At 37.4% G+C, this 24094-nt stretch overlaps 1 protein-coding gene across 1 annotated transcript in view; it reads right to left on the minus strand.

The window, feature by feature from the left end:
* Positions 1-24094, minus strand: part of LOC110157987 (membrane-associated guanylate kinase, WW and PDZ domain-containing protein 1-like) — a 97463-nt gene that overhangs the window by 30028 nt on the left and 43341 nt on the right. Inside the window, exons 3-12 of the mRNA XM_055166294.1 lie at positions 13091-13210; positions 9381-9569; positions 8197-8410; positions 7614-7696; positions 7078-7116; positions 5327-5384; positions 4871-4962; positions 3916-4038; positions 3651-3836; positions 2563-3171 (exon numbers count right to left, since the gene is read on the minus strand). Coding sequence (XP_055022269.1) covers positions 2563-3171; positions 3651-3836; positions 3916-4038; positions 4871-4962; positions 5327-5384; positions 7078-7116; positions 7614-7696; positions 8197-8410; positions 9381-9569; positions 13091-13210 — 1713 coding nt within the window. The remainder of the gene's footprint in view (positions 1-2562; positions 3172-3650; positions 3837-3915; positions 4039-4870; positions 4963-5326; positions 5385-7077; positions 7117-7613; positions 7697-8196; positions 8411-9380; positions 9570-13090; positions 13211-24094) is intronic.

Raw genomic sequence — 24094 nt, forward strand, 5'->3', positions numbered from 1 at the left:
AAATAAAAAAAAAAAATCTATGTTCATATACTTGATTTGAGCTGTGTTTTCCAGCCAAAAAAGCTTAAATTATATGCAGTGATGTATAATTGATTAACAGTTCACAGTATTGTTGTCTCCTGGGTCTTTTCTCTTTGCAAGTAATAAGTCACAAACAAACCATTAGAAAGCATGGCTATAGAATTTCATAATAAATTCATAATTAATACATTTATAATACACAGTTAATTTATCTGGGCTTGGCACTTGCATAAAGAGTTCGCTGCCTCATAGCTTTTTGTTAATGGATCAACAACATCAGACTGAAATGCCTAAATATAAATCAATAATGACATACAGATATCTCTGTTGTGAAAATGTGGTACTTTTCATTTTGCTACCATCTTCTACTTATAATATTATTGACCGTATAGTTGAGAGTTGAGAGAGTTTCTCAAGGAGGATGGAATAATATTTGTATTGCAATAAAATAAAAAATAAAAAAATCAACATAGTTTTATTGCTAAACAAAAATACATTTTGCATTTTTTTGTTCTCATATGACACTCATCTGGCACTGCAAATGAACTCTTCAAGTAATGATTTTGATTTTTTTTTTTGTAAAGTGTGTTGTTGTGACTTACTGCAGGACAAATTGCTCTTTACTTGTTAGCTCCACAGAGAGATACATGAGTCATAGGTTAACAGAAAAGCCTCTTCCCCCTCTCCAACCTCAGTCCGGTCTCACATCCAGGACCTTTTTCCTTCAAACCAATCTTCATGCGCACGATCCCAGAGCCCAACTTTAGCCATGCTCAGCAAATCTGGTCTCTGCGCTCGTCTCTAATCCTCTCCTCACTCCCTGATCCCTGCCTCTCATATTTCTAGTGTCAACTCATATCTGACAAAAAACACTTCTCCTGGCTTCAGTAATTGTTACTTGTGAATGTTTATTGTCTGCTATAGAGATTACTTAAAAGGTCCGAGCATCACTCTCACTTCAGTCTACACTACACATCTAAATAAACATACAGTACTTCAGCACCCAGTAATTAGTTTAATGAGTAATTCATTTATATATAACATTCTAATAATAGGACGATTTGGATTGAAAAATGTCCGAAAATAAAAACCTAATAGCTTCTCACGCTCATTATCATTTGTATTTTAAAGTAGGACATTTAGTATTTTATTTTTAGCTAACTGACTATCTAATGTGGTCAGTATTCTCTTCTCCCACAACAACCAGATTCACATCATCTGTCACTACACCTGTAAATAATTAGTTTTCCACTGGATTTCTGATCTGAAATCTGTCCAAAAAAAAAAATGTTGCACTTTTCCTACTTTGTACATTGACCAAGCATCTCTCCAAGCTGTAGTCCAAAATTATTTGATTATATGCAACCATGCATATTCTCTTATAAACAAAAGAAAAGGGAACAAGTAAGTTTTATAGGCATGCGTTGCTCTTAACAAAAGCACCTGAATATTGAATACGGAGTTTTCCATATCATCATAACATTCTATAGGTGAAGAGTAGGCAGGCAAAATTACACTTGTGCAAATTTTTTGGTTGGATAAAAATCTATTTGTACATCATTGCTGTATAAATGATTACATTCAGCAGCTGAAGGCTATTTATTCTTCTGTATATTTCAGGGAATATTACCACGCAATTCTGGCTCATACCCGGGTGTAACATAATGAAATCATTTGTAAACAACCAATACAACTGTCCTTACATACGAGTCATTTTAATTAGCTATATATGAAATATAGAAAGTCTGACCCGCACCTCCCACTCCCTCCCACAGTCATCTGCTTCATCGGCACCATTCACTCTCATGTGTCCACTCTTTACATCATCCACGGCGACGTCCGCCCACTCCACACACTAATTCTTTTCCCGTTTCCTTTATTAAATGTTTTGTGCCACATTCTCAGTCTGTTCCCTCTTCAGCAGCAGATGTTCACATGTAGGTTTTGTTAAATACGCATGCATACGCCACACTAAAACTTCTGTTTTCACATACAACAATGAGAGAAAAAAAGAACGCAAAGAATGCAAAATCACCAGTTTACCTTTGTCTAGGTGTCTTATATGCCTTACTACACTCACAAATGGTTAAGTATTGCATAACTTGATCATAGACTGTATAAAAGGACATAGCTAACTCGCTAGTCACCACTTTCCAAATAGGAAGTGAGTATGGGGGCACTTCTCACTCCATCTCTCTGTATCTGCTGCAGTGAGCCTCCTCATTTTTCTCTTAAAATCTTCATAATAACCTGCTCTACATGATCCTGGTGTTTTTGCTTTGCTATTTTATTTGCAAATAAATTCTTACTCCTAATATGGAACATGGCTCAAAATTTTACCCTATAATTGCTAGCCTGAGTTAGCTTAATTTGACTGGAGACTATGGGTGACGTCACACTCCCTTCGTCCACTTCTTTATACAGTCTATGAACTTGACTCTGTATAAAGGGTAACATTTTACATTCTCTGGTATATCTTGGCAGATCCAGATAAATCCAAATTGTAGAGGTTTTATGAAATACCAAAGATGACACCCATACCTCTTTGCACCAGCATGGTCACTTCACTTCCTCTGGGGCATTTGCTCAGCAGGTCCACCACTTGGTTGTGGCTCATGTTCTGGACGTTCCTCTTGTTGACCTCCATCAAAATGTCTCCTTCTTTCAGACCTCTGCAGCGAGGGTAGTCTACAATCTGCTTCACCCTTTGACCACCACCTGTTAGACTGTCCGCGATGGTAAAGCCAAAACCCTTGTCTCCTTTCTCCATGTGGATAGTTATGAGCTCAGGCTGCGTGGCTATAGACGATGCTAGAGTAACCACATCACTGGAGTAGCCGTGGGAACCATTGGACGCCACATCTGCGGAGGGGCTGTGTGGTCTTGGCTCTCTCATCCCGTTCACTGGTCCCACCTGGTTTGGTGGCTCAAAAGTCTCCTGTCCATTCACAATGATTGGCTCCTTGTCCAAGATGGCCACCGAGGTCACCAGGCTGGTGTTGGGGTCGTCGGGGTCAAATGGCAGTGGGTAGCCACGACATAAGGCTAGGTCCACCATGGAACCAATGGGGATGGACTGGAAGATCTTGACCACCTGAGCATGCGTGTATCCGAGTACAATGGTGTCATTCACACTCACTATGACGTCACCTGCAAATCAAGCAAGACAGAAAAGCCATGAAGTGTACAAACTAAACTATTTATTTAATATGGACATAGCAATCACATTGGATTAGACCCAGTGTACTGTTTAAAGTTTTACTGTTTTACTGTTTACAGCACATCAGTCCACAGGGAGCATTTAAAGAGGTAGACTAAGTAGACCATATCCTGTGTTAAATAGAGCATCTTATTTTGAGACATAATATCAGTAAAGAAAATCATAATAACAAAAAATGTATAATTTGTGAATTTCTGTAAAAAAAGTAATAATACAGCACAAGCCTATATTTATGTTTGTCTAGGCAAACACTGTGGTTTTTTTTGTTTGTTTGTTTGTTTTTTTATATGGACCACATTCATGTCTTGAGAAAATACCATGTTTGACACATTACACATATACCACAATAATATTGTCAATAACTTCCCACACAAGAGAGCCCCCTGTGGCTGAAGGATGTGTACTGCACCTGTCTCCATTTTCCCATCCACAGCTGCAGGTCCATCCAGCACCAGGCTCTTAATCTGGAGGAACTCATCGGGCTCATCGCCTCCAACCACAGTAAAACCAAAGCCACGTCTGCTCTTCTTTAACTTTGTGTTGATGAAGGTTCCTTTGAGCTCAGCTGGGTTTCTGGTGAAGAAAGGCTTTCCTCCTATAGACCAAGGGAAAGAGTCTTAGCTGATAGTTTCAATACAAACAGAAACATATTCATGAATAGAAATTAGCCTTACGTTTGGCTCCAGTGGGGCCCGGAGGTAGAGTGGGCAGGACTTGTGGGTCCCTGTAAGTCTCCAGGTGATTAGGAGCATAGTTGGCCAGAGGAGCAGCAGCTGAGGAGTGCTCCTCTATCCACTCTGTTCGAGTAAATCCATGAGGGTTTAATACACCCTTATTTTAAGATAACTGTTGCAACATGTAACATTTAGCCACAAACACCACTCACACACAGAGCTTTAAGCACAACGTGTTAGTGTACATATGTTATTGGCCTGAAGCAGTTTGCTTTGAACAATAGTCTAGCAGCAGATGGATGTAGCAAACTTTCAAATAAAGGTCTTTTTCACTGAATAATCTTAAACAGATCAAGATGTAACTTAATTTAGAGATAGTTCTATACCCATGTTAGTATAGTAAGAAGGGCAGAATAACTATATTGGTCCCTTCTTTATTAGTGCGTTCATCATATTCCTATGTTATCTATCCCTGAGTATTAATTTGTTAAATTCCAGTTTACCCCAGACTTAGTTCTGGGTGATGTCTTGCTTATTTGTGATTATATCTAGAATAATCCTGGATTATGTCTTTTAATTGTTATCTTTTTCATTTATTTTTGTGGTGCAACTAGGCTTGAGAAATTTGAGGGCCACAATAATGGCAAACTTGAGCATTTTTTTATCCCTAAATTTATGAATGAAGACACAGCACTAATGATTTTAACGCACATAAATAAAAATCATACACACAAGACGACAGCACCAGGATTTGAACCAGTGCAAATGCAGAAACAACATGAGATGTTCAAGTTTCTGATTCCAAAAGCACGGCCTCAAAAATCACAGACACAGAGATGCAGCTGGTCCAAACCCATGGCATTGACACTCTCACTATAAAGACGAGACAAACACAAAGAAAGAAAGAAATGGTGCCGTGCCAGGGCAGGAAACGAACCTCGAATATACCGCTCACCTTCTGGAGGCTGCGGCTGCTGCTGCTCCAGGATTTTGCGGCGCCGCGCCTCCACCACCGGGTTCTCATACTGTGTCTTCCTGTTGATATGGCTGAAATGAACAAAAACAAACATTCATACTTTAGATCACTCTGTAAACAAAGGAAAATGTCAAAGGAAAATTATAATTTGTGAATTTCTACAGAAAATTTATCTTAGTAACAAAAACAGAATTACATAGAATGATTGGCCCTTGGTTGGTTGGCAGAATTGCAAATAACAAATGATTTTCCTTTCAGGGGTTGCTTCATCTGCTTCGTACTCTGACTAAGACCTGCTGATTTATTAATTTGACGTAGGCTTTATCATACCAACTAGCAAACCATTCAAGACTCAGCTATTATAAATACGTGATTTGCAATTTATAAACTCTTGGTGGTATAATAATGCAACTATGAACAGAGAGATGGACTTACTCTACATAATATACACCATACACGGGATCGTCTATCCTCTCCCATCCTGGTGGCAATTCTAAAAAAAAATAGAAAAACACTGAGCACCATATCACATAGTCATACATTTGCATCAGTTAAAAAAAACTAAACATAATTTATCTATCTAAAAAAAGCTTACAATACTTTTAAAGCAAACAGGACTGTTATACCAGTATATCTGCATATTTTATGTACTTTTTAAAGGACCTATATTATGCAAATTAGATTCTTGTGAGCTTTGAGCCATGTTAGAATGTTGTAACCTCATCAAAAATATGCCTGGAGTTGTGCTTTGTTTGTTTTACACATGTTTGTAGAATCCTTTATTATTAGTCTGTCTGCATCTTCAAAGCTTTAAATGCTCTGTTCCACCTTGTGAAGCGGTAGTATTCAAGTTAACAGCTACCTTTAAACTTTAGTTTAACAGAGATTGACAATTCCAGGGCTGAAATTATCCAAATTATTCTAGTGAAAGTGTATAGAGTTTAATCGACAGTGAAACATTCAATTTGTCAATTGGACAAAAGTTTATTTGGTCAAATACGTTTCGCAGCTTATCCAAACTGCTTCTTCAGTTCTGGTCAAAATGTTGGTGGATACTTCCTTATATCTGCCTAAGGATGTATTCACCAGCATTTTGACCAGAACTGAAGAAGCAGCTTGAATGAGCTGCGAAACGTATTCGACCAAATCAACTTTTGTCCAATTAACAAACTGAATTTCTCCTTTTGTGATTGGATTCTACCTGGAAGACTGAGGGATTTTTTACAGGGTTTGTGTGTTAAACATGTGTGAATCAGTCAAAACACAACTCCAAATATGTTTCTGATGAGGTTATTATATAGATCAGAAATCAGTGTAATATGGGCTCTTTAACACAGCATTTTAGTTTTATTGCTGCTTCTAGTAACTGCTATCAGGTAATGGATCACTTGTAACACTAGATTAAATGTTCTCAAAGCAAACCGTGCACAGTGGGAAGTGGTCATCAGATGAGGCCCATTTCACACCACTACTATCATGGTTTTCCTCAGCTGTATTTGATTTCAGTTTAAGACATTAGCTCCTCATGTTACTATGGGCTTTTCCCAAGTCCAGTAAACAACTTTTAAAAGAGACTGGGTTTCACAATCAATAATCACAGACTGTCAGTTTGCACAAGGGCCAGCAATAACAAGGCCATAGCCAGACACTCGATGTCTTTTTCGAGACGAACAGCTCGTTCCTTTACAACTATGTTTTTTCAAACTACAAATGAGATGGAACCGCCAGCTGAGCCTCTGTTTCTGTGAAGTGGCTCCAAGGACGTATAAACCTAGTGTCCTTAAACAAACCACAATATAACATGCATTTTGTAAGAATTTCATGCATTTCTGTCATTTTATTTTGAGAAAACATTTATAAACATATCAAAGGTTGTTGGTTGATCCTCCCTTGTATCATTGTTTTCTGGATCTACTACTAGAGAATTGATCTTTCATTGAAAAGCATGCCAGTTACCTTATAGCTACACTGCCACACACTGTCACATACTCAACTGTCTCTACATTAGGTTGAATAGTGCATATGCAAAGAATCAAAGCACATTTGAAGAGGGAAAATGGTACATAAATCGTAGCCTGAAGCTAACAAAAGACATTAAATTACCATTTGTATTGGTATGTATAGTAGGATTATACAACTCACAGTAAACCATGGATATGTTTTGTGTCAAATGCAAATGATCCTACCTAAATCACTCTCCAGGTCCTCTGTATGTATCCCTTCTTCTCCAAGACGAAAGCAGAATGAGATAAGAAAACAAAATGAAGAGAGCAAAGATAGACAGAAGAAAGTTGAAAGGAGAAAATATGGAAAAATAAAGGAAAAAGGGCGGAAAATAAACAGTCAAGAGAAAAAAAACAAGAAGCAAAACAAATCTCCTTAGTTTCAGAACATCTAACATTTAAAAAACATTTTAGAAATGGCCAAGTAAATCTATTTAGTGCTACTTTGTGTGTTGGCCACTGGATGGTGCAATTTTACAGCTAAACATGAACTGATTTGTCATGAACATCAATCTGCTTTCAATATAGAATTGAGATTTTCTTGCCCTGAATTGCTATCAATTAACAAATATCCCAAAGTGAGGTTTCTATATAGCAAAGACTACTATATGGATAGAGGAGTCTTAACTTAGTACCAGACTATTGGTAGCAGCTGGACAATGGTGGTAACTTGACTTAATTGTTACTGTAGTTTGTTGTGTAAATGATCTGGAGCTTACCATCGTCATCACACTCCTCCAGTGGTCGAGAGCCTTTGTCTCTGCACCGGGGATCCAGCCATGACGTGGTCTTTGTGTTGTGGCTGAGAGGAACAAACAGGCAAAAGCATGATTCAACAAAAGCTGTCAATGCGACTTAGAAAAGCACAGCAGGGAAGTGAGTGCGTCAGTGAGAATTACAGAAACAAGCACGTCAGCAAGTTTGTAAGAAGCATCTGCAGAAATACACAGAAAACAACAAGCAGCACAAGCAGAAGAGCACTGACAGTTCCTGATAATGATCATATTTTTGTAATAAACAGACATACAGGCCCTGTGAACACACAGCCATTGCTGTGTGGGGCACCTCTGCTGTGCTGCTGGAAGACAGAGAGGTGGAGTAGTCAGGTGATCAGAGGTGATCTCCTTCAGAGATCGGGACATGTAGGGATTAACAGGAAGGCAGTGCCACTCAGCGGGCGGGGCAAGTGGAGAGAGGAGGCCTTAAAGCACAATGACAGTGGGAAGCCATTGGACAAACAACACTGCAAGTGAAATACAGAGAGGCTAGTGTGGCTATAGCTAAAACAAATGATATACATACTCTATGAAGTACAGCTCTCCATTCTCAGTGTAGGCCATCTCCCAGTTCTCGGGCAGTGGCCCCAGAGGGTCATCAGGGGAGACCTGTGGCTCAGCCAGCGTCTGCTGCCCGCTGTCCGCCGTAGAAATGGCTGCATTGTTCAGACCGATGGGAGCATGTGCTGCGTAGGGCCGGAGGATACCACCACGGCTCTCGTCCGGGTCGTTAGGGTTACCTGTGCACAGCAAAGGAGAGGGGAAGAGACTACGCACTAAGGATCCTGGGCAAGGCAAAGCACAAGATGACAACAAACAGAGAGAAAAGAAAGAGTTTAGGTTTCATGCAAAAAAGGAAAAACATGCATCAACACAAATCATGCAAAAATAACTACTGCTGTATAATGAACTCTAACAATCATAACTGCAATGAACAGACAATTTCAAACATTTCTTAGATTTTCCTGCTCACTCCTCTCCCAGTGTACTCAAGACCCCTGGACTATGCAAATTTATTCAGCAACAGTGCTATCCAAACCTCCAAACCCCCACTTTACCCCACTCTACTGCCCCACCCTTAAGCTCCTTTCTCCTGAAAGCACTCTCACCCCTACCCCCCTCAAACACAGCTCTGGCCCACTGTGCGTCTACACTTCCTGGGCCTTTCAGACTTGATCAAATGCTAATTCCCTTCTGCAGCTTGGCATGGGGACACAGAAAGCATACATTCCCAGCAACAGGCAAGCAACATAGCCTGGGAAAGACTCTAAGTAAAAAGGAAGAATCAAGTTTATGCTACAAATAAAAAATCTTAAAAAAATTATTATGCTATATAGAACCATTTAAAACAGAAGTGAACAGGGGGGAAATGGAATTATTAAAACAACTCCCCCATAATCAAAAACCTAAAATGAAACATTGTAGAGAAAACTGAATACTATTTCCCATCAAAGTACATAAATATCAGTCTATTAGAAAGTGTTTGTCAAATTGTTCTATTCCCCTCCTTGCTGGCAGATGGCAGCATTTGCAACTCGACCAAAAACAACTCCACATCGGTAAATATGATGTAATGACAATAGATGTAATAGACAAATCTTATGCTACATATTCGTACATGATACATTTTGAGAGAATGAAATGATCTTTTACGTAAACAAACATGCAAAGATGGGAGTCATGCAGTGTTCGTAGCAGCAAGGGGCCCACCTGTGAAACTGTTGTTCATTTCCGTGGCCTGGTCGTCATCATCGTCGTCAGCAGGCACTACTCGAGCGTTTTGCATGTCATTGTAGGACTTGGTGCGCTTCGGGGTGGACTGTCGCGAGTCAGGAGCACCAAGGATCACTGTCCCGATGATGGGCTGCCGCGGAGGCTTGGGGGTCCCATAATAGTTACCTAGGAAACAAGAAAGGACATTAGCATGCTTAGAGAGCGGTGAGGAAGAGGCGAGATAGGAGGAAGAAAAAAGAGGATGTAAAATAGAGTAGGGGATAGGGAGGGAGTATGCAGGGCTCTACTTGTATGAAAACTGTGTAATCCTGAACAGTTAAGAGGAAAAGACTGCAATGATACGAAGGAATAAACAGTAGAATTACAGTGTACAGAAACCACATATCTTATAACAGCAGGATACTGAGAATATTTAAGTTCATTATCCTATACAGCAAATCTATTTCACAAATAGCTCAACATTTTATAATTAGGCCTGCCACAATAACAAATTTTGAAGTACAATATATTGCTGAAGTAAATATAGACGATAAACGATAATGAAACTAATTTATGCCACTGACACAATAACCCAAGATCAGGTTTAAACCATAAAGAAATACTCAAAATGTATATTGTTTTATATATTGCAATAAATGAACTGTTTAGTACTTAGTTTGCATCTGTAATGGGTAAGGATGCAACAATATACAAATCTCAAGGTACAATATCAAAATAACATGCATCTCACGGTACGATATTTATTGTGATATTCTGAAGAGGCTAATTGTAGATGGGACACTTTTTTGTGCTGAAAATACCTTAACAAGATTTTGGTGTGAATTATTTCTGTCATAATCCCAAGAATTCAAGTAAAAAACATATCTCTTCATGTAGTCTGCACTTAAATGAATCATGGGATATGTAGTTCCCTATGTTTATAAGCTGTTGCTACAAAAAAACATGCATTTAAGCAAAGGAACTTGTAATTCAATATATTGAGACAGCCCACGATATTATTGTGAGACTTTTGACGAGATGATATCACAATATTTTGGTTATTCTTACATCCCTAGTAATGAGTCATAGAGTCAAGTATAATACATAGAAGTATAAATTCAACCTTATATGGCTCAAATCTTATCATATAGTAAAAAATTACCACAAATCTGCCCATAGTGCAAAGATAATGTACAAACAATACATACGGATCCCAAAAATATATTGTTCCAGCTTTCATATATTGTGTGATAAACTGATATAGTACCGTATTTAGAGCCTACATAGAAAACAATTAAAATCCATTCTAATCGATGAGTGAGGAGCAGAATATATACTCTCTTCTATGCAAACAGCTGATACAAGATACTGCTGATCCGAAATGATTCACACATAAATAATTCAACACCATTATGTAATTGTACTACTTCCATTGGCTCAGTAGTAATAGCACTTGATTTGACAGCCAACAATTTTGAAAAATCATTGGCTCGTTCAGTTGAGTGTGATAATTTGTCGGAACCACCGGGAAATACATGACAAAGCAAGAACTAGACTATAAAAATATTGTTTTAGTCAGTACTGTTTCTGAGGTATTTATATGACTCAAGCACAATCTGTGTGTGTACAGTACAATATGTATTTTCAATGTCACTGGGAAATACTCCAGGACTTGTAACATAAGCTAAAAATGGTGCCACATTTACCACTAACAAAATTCTGAAACCAGTTATTTAAAATATTTAGTAACAAGTTTAACATTATACTCAAATTAGCTTAGTCTTCTTCCCTCAATGATGGTAAATAAAGGATGCACAGTTCAGTAGATATCCTGATTATCCTGATCCTGAAAATTATGTAATAAGAATTAATTGATTGTATTTTTTTTTTATACATAGCTGTTCTGTTGTTATGTGAGGGATAAATAACAGCTAGATAACACATTTAGATCAGTTTTGTCTTGGCAGATACTTAAAGCCATAGTACTGAAATTGGTATTGAAAGTTGGATCACTGCATTCCTAGTTAAAATCTAATGTTTTTTTGTTTTGTTTTTTGGAACACTCGAGGCATGTCCTTTTGGGCTCCAGCTGACTCCTGCGGACAGGTATTTGACATCGTCTGTGTGAAAAGAAGCAACATGCCAACACAAGAGGAGCCGGTGCCAAGCAGATTATCGTCATAACAGTGTCTCCTGCCTGCGCCCGCCTCTCTCACAGTTACAAAATCACAACCAAATACACACAACAACATAGACTACTTCACACTGACACACACACACACACACACACACACACACACACACACACATACACACACTGAGAGTGCTTTCTGTCAGACTAGCCCTGTCCTAATCAGACTGAGAGGGGCAGATGTGGAGTGACCTGCTGCTTCCTGGATACATCCTCTCTGCCATCATGCACGACATAATCAAAAGCAAACAACTACAAAGACTTATAACTGCCTAACACTGTCTGAAACCTCACCATATTTTGAATGACAGACGCTGTGACTGCATGCTGTGAACGGGAGTCCAGTTACCCAGGCAGTGTTTATTTGTTAAAAATATTTATGCAACTGTGCAGTTCTAGCTTGATTTTTGTTTTTGCTGGACTGTTCAACAGTATGGTATTAAACTTATCTGTCAAGCCTTCACTTCATGGGTTTTTATTGCTAAAAAATACATTGATAAACATGGAAAAACATGCATTCTTAATGGGCCTATATTACGCTGTGTTATAATGTTGTTTACTCAAAAATATACCTGCAGATTTGTATAAAATCCCTCAGTCATCCAGGTAGAATCCATGGAAAAAGGAGAAATTAACAACTGAACAACTGAACAAAAGTTTAAATTAAACTAAACTAAACTTCTGTCCAGTTCACAAATTTAATTTCTCCTTTTTACCTGGAGATTTGTTTTGTTTCATTAACACACACATTGTGCATACTTAGACTGACAAGGCAAAAGGAAAACACTTTGTTCACCTTGTTATGTGGAAATATAGAAAGTGCATCACTGTGTTTTTTTTTTATTCATACACCTTCACTAGAATCATTTGGATCATTTCAGCCTTGGGATTGCAAATGTCAACTGAAATGAAGGTAACATGCAGCTGTTAACTTAAAAATTAGTACTTCATCACATCACAAGGTGGAGCACAGTCTTCTGAGCTTTGGAGATGCAGACAGATTAATCATAAAGGATTATTCAAACTTGTGTCAATGAAACAAAACACAACTTTGGGTAATTTTGAGGAGGTAACAACATTATAACATGACTTAAAGATCACAAGAATCTATTTTTTGTAATATAGGAACTTTAATGTAATTGGAGCAATCTATCCACAGATCTGAGCTTTAACTTGGCCTGCGTATCACTGGCATTTGCTGAAATAGATAAGTTTAATGCCATACTGTGGAACATTCTACTAAGATATGAGAATTACAATGGTTGGCTATATTTCTGTCTCTAGCCTCCGTGATACAAACTCATATTGTGTTCTGTTTAGTCTTTTGCACCTGGACTTCCATGCTGATCTGAATCATTTAAATCCAGGCATTCTGCTTGTTGAGAAGAATACATGTTGATAGTTGCTATGCTCTGCCTGTTGTAGCAGCGGAGCAGTGGCTAATCGGAACACCTGTGAACTACAGTGACTTGCACGGCGTGTCAGCTGAGATAACTGTCACGGCCGCCGCCCTCACCTTCATACGTTCCTATTTCCAAAAGCGTGCCGTTCTCCTCAAGCTCCAGGAAGTCCTCCACAGACAGGAAGTTGTAGTCCACCCCTGGGACCTCACCGTCTCGAGGAGGCCGGGTTGTACCTGAAGATGAAAGAAAAACATGATTAGTTCAGCCTCCGTTGCTCCTGCTTAATTCCACTGTTCAAAGTAAAACTGAAGTGATGACTTTAAACTGCTCCTGATGGAAAATTAAATAGTAGTCTGCCTATGATGACCCACTAAGGCCTATGGTTACTGAGAAAGAAATACAACTAGGCCTGTCATGATAGCAAATTCTGTGTGTTATATTGCAGAAGTAAACATAGACGATAAATGATAATATTGAAATTTGTTAAATATTGTTGTGCTGCAATAAATAAACATATAATATAATTTTAGTTCAGTAATTCATAATTCAGCCTTCATTAGCTCAAATATTATCATACTGCAGAATAACATATACAGAATTCCCACTCTTTTTCACTGACAAAATTTCTAAACTTTTCCATGACTTTTTCATGACGCACCTACATGTGTAATTGAGCATATTTTAGGGCTACATATGAAATGTTAACCCTTTCCACTCACCTTATGGTTTGGTATACATTCAAAATATTCTCATTTATTGTCTCTTTTAAACAAAAGGCATATACGTTTGGAAATAATCATAACAGTCTAATGATAAAGTAACTGAACGCTGTAGTTGTGTGAAAGTGATACTAAAACTCCATGACTTTTTCAAAACTTTCATTGAATTTTTTTCATGACTTAAAAAAAAAGCCACTTATGCAAAGAAAATGTACACACAATAAATACTGAATCCCAAAAATTATTGTTCAATATAACATACATTGAACGATACGTCGATATAGTAATTATCGTGACAGGCCTAAATAGAATAGAAAATGATGGATATAAAAGATATAAAACCACCGTGTATTGAAGCTTGGTGTTCATAGGGCCTTTCTAGATAATCAAAAAGCTTTACATTGCATTATTCACTCGCTCTTTCATCTGCCACAGCTGCCCTGGACAACTACACCCTATCTCTCATCAATCACTGAAATACATTCATAGGCAAGATGGATGGCACCACAACAAAACGCACTAATACAACTGATACGCGCCCTGTAGATTAGTGACAAAAAGAGTTTGACTGATCACCCATGTTAAAACTTGGTATTTTGAACAGTCTTGCCAAATGGTCCACAAGCCAATTCACAATACAACAATGAAGATAAAATAGCCAGTGATACTAAGATACTGGTCACAAGTATGGCTCTCCAAAGCAGGAAATTAAAGAGTGGAGAAACCAAGATGGTGTAATTGTAATTTAGTGCCACAATTAGTCTAGCCTGATTCATCAGCCAGTTTCAGTTCATGGAAACCATCTGACCTCACAGCATTAAGATTTGTTTGCTCGACGGTACGTGGGTACTTTTTTCATTCAACCAATCGCTGCTATTTGGTCATCATGTATGTAATGCGCTGCTAATGGGTTTAACTAATCAAGCTTTTCCTAAATCCCATAGGAAGAAAGGCAATAACGTCTTTCCCCTTGATAAAATTCACCAAACATTCTTTTTGTTCCGGCTTTAAATCCTTGATCTCGGGAATCGTTGCCAACACAGAATATGTGGTTCTTCACTGAATGGCTGGTGCCCGAACTTGCACTTCTGGGGTTTTTGCGAACTGTAGTGTATTCTGATTTCTGACCTAGTCGCTGGAGAGAAATGTAATTGAGCGGAGGCACTAGGTGGCACCAGCCTGGCTACAATTAGTCACCATAGCACGATATATAATTTTTGCTGTAAACGTTAAGATTGAAACTACTTTCAACACGATAATTTCAGGGAACCAGTTTTTAAACATGCAGTATCATTTAAAAGGCATGAGATGCAACAAATCGATATCAGAATGAACTAATAGCCATAGAAGTCATTTATTTTACTCTCTACAGCTCATATTTCATCTTTATTAAAGAAAATGTACACACGATAAATACTGAGCCCCAAAATATACTGTTCCAGCTTTCATATACTGAACGATAAGTCAATATAGTAATTATCATGACAGGCCTGCCACAGCCAAGAATGTCAGAAAAGTTAATTCATGGGTAGTTGCCCCAAAGCTAAGAAAATAATAAACAAAATAAATGCCCTATAGCTGCCATGTAAATATGAATTATCCTTTTGTATAGCCAGATAAATCACATAATAATAATAACAGGAGAAGAGTCTCAAGCTTGAACAGCATTGATGTTAATGATTAGTGGTTTGTGGTGTTAAAGATTGTAACACAAACAAAGGAAGATGACACCAGACAATTGAGACAGCAGCTTTGTGCTTGCCTGTACACAAAGTAAACAAGACGCTGATGGAATTAGTGGCAGCCTTGAATTTTTTTCACATAAACAACAATACTGCAACCAGATGAAAGTACATATTGTAGTAGTAGCAACTGTCCAAAAAGAACAACAAGCCCTTACATAATAACTCAACAATTATAAACAGACTTTCACTCAGACATTTCCTCACAAAATATAAAAAATATGTTTCCTCAGCAACCCTGACCCCACCTACATCACAAGACTTACTATTTTAATGGATCATGCAGTAAATGGCAGATGTACAACGTTTTAGGGATCTTATTCCACTGTCAAATTGGACATATGACAAAAATCTTTTACAAAATAGGAATGTTTGCCTACATACATTCTTTGCTAATCCTAGGCTATGACTGAAGGGATGAAGCCACCAACTCTTCACCCCTGTTTTGTAAAGGTCCTGTGACTTTGACCCTTGAACCCCGACCTCTTAATCGAATCACTTCCAAGTCCAAGTCAAACCTTTGTAAGTTTGGTCTTCACACAAGTCGCAGAGACAGACTTTCCATCTGTCAGTGCCAGGGCAGAGACACGGGGCAGTTCAGACAACAGCAATGTATGTGTATGTAGTGTTTGTATGTGTATGTACTAGTATGTTGTATGAAAGAGGCCTTTTACCCGGGGACCAAACAGAAACCAGAACGACATACAACTATAAAAAACATAATCTAACCAATTTTAATTTTTTATTTTTTTTACAACAACAACAACAAAAAGTTGTGTAATGTAGATTAGCCAAAAGTATGAATACCCAATACTAAACCTACTGTTGAAATTAGATATTCTTTAATGGAAATGATCTCAAAAAGGGGTAGGGATCCTGAATAGTTTTAGGATGGTTTTGATCATCCATATCAGAACTAGTATAAGAGCACATGATAATATTAAAGAAAAAGCTACTGTTTAATGTTGAAAATTACAGTCTAATGTCTAAAAAAGAGCAATTTTTTTCATATCATTATTATGTATTAATATAAAATTTGATCTTTCTGTATTGGGACAACACTAATTTAATAGTAATAATCACTATGATGGGGAATTCAGTGTCATTCGGCAGAAATTAACCCCTGAATCTGAAAATCTTCAGTGTAACTTCAGTCCTGTAAATGTAAGATCTATAAGACTGAAACAACTCCCTGGCAAAAGTTTAGTCTTGAGACATATTAGATAAATTATCAAAAATTATCTACTTTAAAAACAATATATTTAGCAGGACAAGCTTATATTATCTTGCACTCATATTTTATGGATGTTCTTATCTGTAAGAGATCAGCCAAAACCAACATCAGCCCAACATCACATTAGCATTTCTACTGTAAGGCCCAAACTAAATCAATCATGTAACACAAATGAACAAAATGCACACACTTCATAACTCTCCATTAGTTGTAAGTGATAAATCATTAGACTCAAATTTCTTCACAAGTGAAATTTAATTTCCCATTTCACCAAACTGTGCCCGTAACCAGAGTTAATTGTCAAATGGAGCAGGTGTTACGAATGATTTAGCACTGCAAAGGTGTGTATAGGTTTCTGTATAATTCGCCTATCGAATTCAAGCTGCACTAAGCGTCAGGAGTTCACAACTATGAAATCTTAGAACAAGCTTTTGAGCACAATGTGAGTCATGCAACTAATGCTGTAGTGCAGACAAAGCTGTTTGGAAGCACCACTTTTCATGTAGAAATGTGGGTAGGTTCACAGGGACAACAACGTATTAAGATAAAATGAAGCTGAAACCAGGAAACATGAATACCCTAAAAAGAGAAATATTGTAGGTGCTTGTAGCGAACTGTCCTTTCCTATCCATACCTATTATTTATTATTATTATTATTATGTATTGTTTATTTCAGGCACTAATGTTATTCAGTCCATAATTAAAAAAGAAAAACAGAATACAAAAAAATATACCAGGCAACCAAATTAGTAAAGTTAATTAAAAAGTATGGAGTGTCTGTGCCCAGTGCTTTCTTTCTTTTTTTTTCAGTTATACCCCATATTCAAATTTGGCATTATTTTCCACCTTAAAATGTAATAATACTGAGTGACTATACAAGTGAGGATTAAATGTTGTGAGTGAGCTATCCATGTTTATGTTTTGATAAACTTTTCATCAAATCCAGTAATTTCTGAGTTATTATTTTAGATTACAATACACTGGAATAACAAAAAACAAAACTTCAGTTGGTTGTATTTGAGGATCTGATGACCATTTTAAGCCATGTGAGCACTGTTTCTCTTTTCATTGTCTAAATATAGCCGCGATAAACTGGGCTTTGAATTGACAGTAAACACGCCCATGCATGCAGGTTTGAGCATCTGTGTGTAAGCAGTATAGGACGCAGCAGTGACAGAAGTGACTGAAATGGTGCATAAACAGTGTGAGTTTGAAGTATTAATAGACAGTGGTGGGAGCCAGGTTGTGTCCTCACTGGCACTGCATAAAAAGCTCCAGAGCAGGGCACGGAGGTCCCTCAAGACATACAGCAGTGACCCACATCCTGCGCCTGCTACTGGGGCACTTGAACACTACATACAGCTCACATGTGAAATACAGAAATACAGCCACACTATAAGAAGGACATGTTTAGTTTAATGCTATATATAGATTTCACCTAAGTAGGGTACAACCAGGTTTGTCAAACACTGATGCGTAATATTCTGAATGGTCAAAACACAAAATGGCATCCAACCATGAACATAACACGTTTAGGCACATCAAAATATACTAGTGCACAGCCCACAAAAGATGTGCCAGACTGTTGTGTGCTACCATATTGTTGAAGTTGGTAATTTGAGGTGACAGGAGCAGAAAGCATGAAGTAACAATAAAATAATGTTATGGATTTGATTAGAACAGTACAAATATGGCAAGATTGTGGAGGGGCTTGTACTGTGTGTGGTTATGGAGCGCTGTTGTGTGATTGACCGATATCTACATTTTTTGCCCTAACAACATGAAACTTGGCACTGCACACACCCGTACCATTAGTATGCCACCCTCTGAATTTCAGATCAGTCGGACGAGTGGTTCAAGAGTTATGAGTGGAAAAGACAAACAAACCAACAAACCATCAGGAGGAGACACAGGCAGACAGTCCTTGCATTAATAGATAAATAATGGAAAAATACCCCATTTAATTTCTATTGAATGTAAAATGTTCTATAAAGACAGCTAGCGATGAAAACCTTTCCAATTAAGGTGTATTTAAAAGCCCATGATGATAGTTTCTGGGGTCATGAACCATTGTTTTCTTGTGTTGGAAATGAAAAGAGTTAGGATGTACTTTATGAATCCCTCATGAGAGAAATTCATCCTGTACATTTGACCTATTCTTAAATCAGTGCCACTGATGCAATCTGTGAGGATCGGTGAGCTGCTACAGTGCTAAGGGACCCATCTCCACATTTTGAGTTAGCATGCATGCTAATTCCAAACAGAAAGGCCCGGTACATCAGAGACTCAAACCCACAACCACAAGCGTGAGGTTTAGCCATGGCTAGATAAAGGATAAAAGAATAATTGTTTCAGAAATGTGAAAATACAGTGTATACTAGTTATGTGAGGCCATACCATTTATTATATGTCATAACATATAATAAAGTTTATTTGTAAATATGCATGTTAAAATTATTATTACTGGTTCAAAAGGCATAAGGTAAAAATTATCTTTCCAAATCGGAAATCAGCTGGAAAGTCCCCAAGGTGGAAGGTCTTCCTGAATTGTACCTTTTATGTTAGCTAATCTATACATATAAATAAATAAAAAATAAATAAATTTTCATTATATAAATTGTATTAATTACACATGCAATTTAGAGTGTATCTCAACACATTTGTACCTTCCTAAAAGTAATTCTAAATGATTTTTGAGCAAACTGTGTAGCTTTCAAGCTTCTTGTGTTGTGCTGCTTACAAATTATGTGCATGGCAGCAGTTAAGCAAATAATTAATATTTCTTCCCAAATCAACAATTACAGATGCTATTGGACATGGGGAACAAGAAAATTTAATTGAATTAAAAATACGATCTCATGGTAAACTTCTGCGAACAAATGAGGATTATATTGATATTGCATACTGAAAAATTGCCGCTTTGAGAAGATCAGTAAAATGACATAAACAAGGCCCGACATTTGGTCTTGCTACATTCACATTTCATTTTATTATGATACAGAATGCTGATTTTCTAACTCAATCCATCACAGTGCGTGACACAGCCAACTAAAGGCCGGCGAGAACATCCCCCCTTTCCTAGGCACAGCAGTTACCCGTTTGACACCCAAGAGAAGGGGACGCAGGGAGGGAGGAGGGGGACGCTGCCACCGAGAGAATGGAACGATCGAGCTGGGACTTTGAAGCCGGGGGACACTCGAGCCGGCATTCTTCCAAATGTCCATGATTTGTGACATCTTGTAGTTGAATGACTTTTAGGAAAACTATAATAAATATGCAGTGTAAATCCAAATAGACAAACCACCCATTCTTGTAGATCTGGATAATAATAAAAAACAAAAGTAGAAAGAGATATAGAATAACTGCACATAATACCATGATACAGTTTAAAACAAATGGATATTGGATTTTAGCTCTTTATCTTCACTGCAATTCACTACACCCATCCAGTTTCCTCCAAAGCCATAATCTCTCCCCATGATCTACCAAACTGCCTCCATTTCCACACGACTCAAAAGTGACAATTCCTCCACACATAACTGTCTTTGCCTGTGAGGAAACAAAGGATTTAAGGGTATATGAAAATACGATAGCATCGGGGAGGGAAGCCATGGTGAAATGATAAGACGAAGATAGGATCTGTAGTTCTGAATGTAATAAAGAAGATTGAAGCAATGCCCTGACATCCACAGCACACAGGATTACAAAGAGATGGAAGATCTGTCCAATTCAACAACTGCCAATCCATGGACAATAATACTACATCAAGCCTCCTCCTTTTAACTTTTAACTGGTTCCATAAAGCTCCTCATTGTTTTTTAATGTCTAACCATTCTAACCTCAACATTATAAACCAACATTAATAACGCCCATTAAGATGCAAATCATATCCATCCGGAAAAGAGTATATTTTCTCCTAGACCAAGATGAACCGTCCTGCTTTTATTTCCAAGAACAAAACGCCTTAACATCTTTTCTGCCTCCAGTCTTTTTATCTATATCTATCACACAATTAACTAAATTAACAATGACATAACACAAGAATTTCAAAATCATATAATTTCCGGTTCTTTTTTTTACAACAGATTTTTTTCTGTAAAGCCGTATTTTAACAAGAAACTTTCAGAATCAAGGACATTTCATCCTGGTAAAATGAATAAATAAAAACTTTGAACTTTAATTCCACCCATGACAGCAATTGGAGTGTTTCAAACTCTTGAGAAAGAGATGGACAGAATATAAGGAAACTGCATAAAAGGTTTAAATGAACCAAAATAGCTCCAGATAGGGCTGAACAATATGGGAAAAACAATGATTGATCAAATTGTGTTATTTCTTATTGGACACAAATATGTCTTTTAATATTAGGGTTCATTGACCTGGTCAGCAAAATGAATGTTGTTATTTGGAATTATATTGAACATGACATATTAGTGATTGTGAACAAAACTGAAAAACTGGTATAGTGTAATCCTATCACCAGTACTTTATATTAGTAAACACTGAGCACAAATATGAGCTTGAAGAAGCCAGTTAAAGATGCTGCAGGAGGAAATTCTCAGGCCATCTGACTACTGAATCTTTTACAGTGCATCCTGGCCCAGTCTCCACTTTTCTGGCACTTGACATTTCAAAGTGTCTATGATTTATGGCCGAAATAGAAAGTTACCAATCTACACCAAAAAGATTTGGGTACACAAGAGCAGTACAGGACTACAGCATTAGACAAAGTTGTATTAAAATCCTTTGTGGCCAGATGACACATACATGCACGTTGTTAACTGTGGAGAGCAAGTAAATATTTCATTCATGCATCAGAGCAAAAGTCTGCTCCGTCTGAAATGACCCAGAAACATTTAAAACACCAAGGATGATCAGTATTTTATTATAATCATAAGATGGCTAGGTAAAATGGTATTTATTTAATGCCAGTAGACAGCAGGTCAATACATTGCTCCAGATTATGTCATCACAGTAAACCTAAGCCTAAGAGTAAAACACTGGTTATTTTATGTTATCTGCTTGATATATTGTTTACTCAGCAAATGCATTGACTAGTTCATTTGCAGGTTTCTATTAAGTAAATAAAAGTAAATAACCATCATAAAATGAAGGCTAAATCTATACAGGTGTTAGCTTTTTGCATGTTGTTTGCTACAATAACAAACCACTGACTTTTGTCAGAAGATTACATCAAATCAATCAGTAGGTTTAGTTGCACACTAGGAAACAGAATCTTTGGCCCAGGCAATAAACAGCAAAGGGATCTCCCATATTACATAAACACACCCGGACAACTCTGATCACACTCTGATCATACTCTGATCATTTTCTGAACATACTGTCACAAGATGACACAAATTGTGATCCTCCACCGCTGACTCACTTGTGTTGGTTCAATGTTTTGGTTCACTTAGGTCCATAATGTTACAGGCAAAGTTTATAATAAAATATCTGTTTCCTACTTTGTCTAAAAACACCAGGCTGAAGTACAAGACACCTCTGACCGTCTCTTAGCCCTTTATTTGCACATGCTCAGATATACCTGTGCTGTGCATGTAAACACAGTGACAGACAATGGAGCAAATTGAGTTAGACATAATGAACTCAAAGTAAAATAATTCCACAAGGTTGTGATCACCTTATTTTATATTTCTACTACTTCACTCATTACACCACATGTAAGTGATAACAGAGTTTTAGCATTGTATTTTACATTATTTGCTTATTAAATGGGAGATTATGATGACTTAGATGAAAGATAGGTTACACAGAAATGCTTACTGAAATGTTTAGTAGTATTTTTTTTTTTCAACCCTGTGGATTATTTCTTGTGAAACAGACTAAAAAACACTGGCCTGACACCTGATTTACTGACACAACTGGTGTCAGTAAATCATTGAAAACGTGTTACGGTCCACTTCATTTTGACCTGCATTCCAGAATTTTTAATGTTCCGATGAAGCAGCATTTTAATCGCTCTAAAGGCGTACACAATTTTTAATCTGGCATCTATTTTTTGTTGATACACTGTTCTTATGATTCAATTGTATAAATTTTCAACAAACTTTCCCCATTCAGAGTCTGTTCCCACACTTCTGCTTGGGCTGAGACATCAAGGCTGCTTTACATTAACTTTACAATTGTAAATCTTTCATTATTTCTCTGCATTCACCAGCTCACCCCTATTCTTGGCACTTGCTCTGGTGCCCTCTTCTGACCTCGGCATGTGCTCGCTCCACTTCCACCTCAGGCCAAGATAACCTGAATACCTCTTTGCACAGTCTATCTTCTGTCACATGACCCACTGTCCAGGAGTTTGCTAGCAGGCCCTATTGTTCAATACACAAAAGCTGGAAATATAGTTTGGTGCTCAACATTTACCTTATGTACTTTTTCTTTGCTATAGTGAGGAGATTTTAGCTGTTTTTATGTAATACGATAAGATTTGAACTGTAGAGGGAAGAATGAATAACTTCTACGGCTAATTATTAGTTCATTTTGCTATGTATTTGTTTTAGCTCAGGTGTTTTTACTATATTATCTATATAAAAATGGGTTTACTCGGATTATTCTTTAGGTTATTGTACTAATAGCATAAAGTTTCAATCCTATCTTTCATCGAGGTATACTGTATCTCTGTAGCAATATATCGTGCTTCAAAATTTTGTTATTGTGACAGGCCTATCAAATATGCAAATGTTTTTCCCCCAACATGCCTTCTTGTGCATGCTGTCTGCTTCCTGTATGATAATGTTACACAAATCCAGGTGAAAGCGTGCCCTCCCCACTGTTAACAATAGGCCTGGTGACATCTGATACTTTCAATCGCTCTCCGGCTGCTGATGGTCTGCTGAGCTTTGGGCTTATTGTCTGAGACTGACACACATGTAAAGCACACAACATCTGCCAGGTTTAACCCCCGAGAGTCCAGAGACAGCCCCACCACTGACCCCACAAGAAGAGGAGGGGAATGTAGGGCAGGCTCACACACAGGGAAGACTGCAGCCATGTGAATACTAAAATTAAAAATGAGTTAAAATGACTTGCTTTAGAAAATGCTATATTGATTTAAATACATTTCACATGACAAATGAAATCATCTAAGTACTTTGTAAATTAAATTGGAAATTATACCAAATTACACTGAAGATGTAACAAGAACTCTTTGCACAAAATTGTATGTTGTTTGTATCAAGAAAAAAAATACTATTGTAGATTCTGTTGGTAGATAGTTTTCCTTGTCAAGTTTAAGTTACTCAAATCAAATCTAGAAAATGTTTTAGTTTAGGGTTAAATTCTCAACAGGATTTAAGTATAAGAACAACATTGAAGTAGTAGCAGGCAATGTTCCAAAATCCTCAAAATAAAATCTTGATCTATGGTGTTTACATGCACATAAACATTAAATCACAGAATGTT

Source organism: Boleophthalmus pectinirostris, unplaced genomic scaffold (genome assembly GCF_026225935.1).
Source record: "Boleophthalmus pectinirostris isolate CB_2022bp ecotype Guang Dong unplaced genomic scaffold, ASM2622593v1 HiC_scaffold_8, whole genome shotgun sequence".
Taxonomy (NCBI): domain Eukaryota; kingdom Metazoa; phylum Chordata; class Actinopteri; order Gobiiformes; family Gobiidae; genus Boleophthalmus; species Boleophthalmus pectinirostris.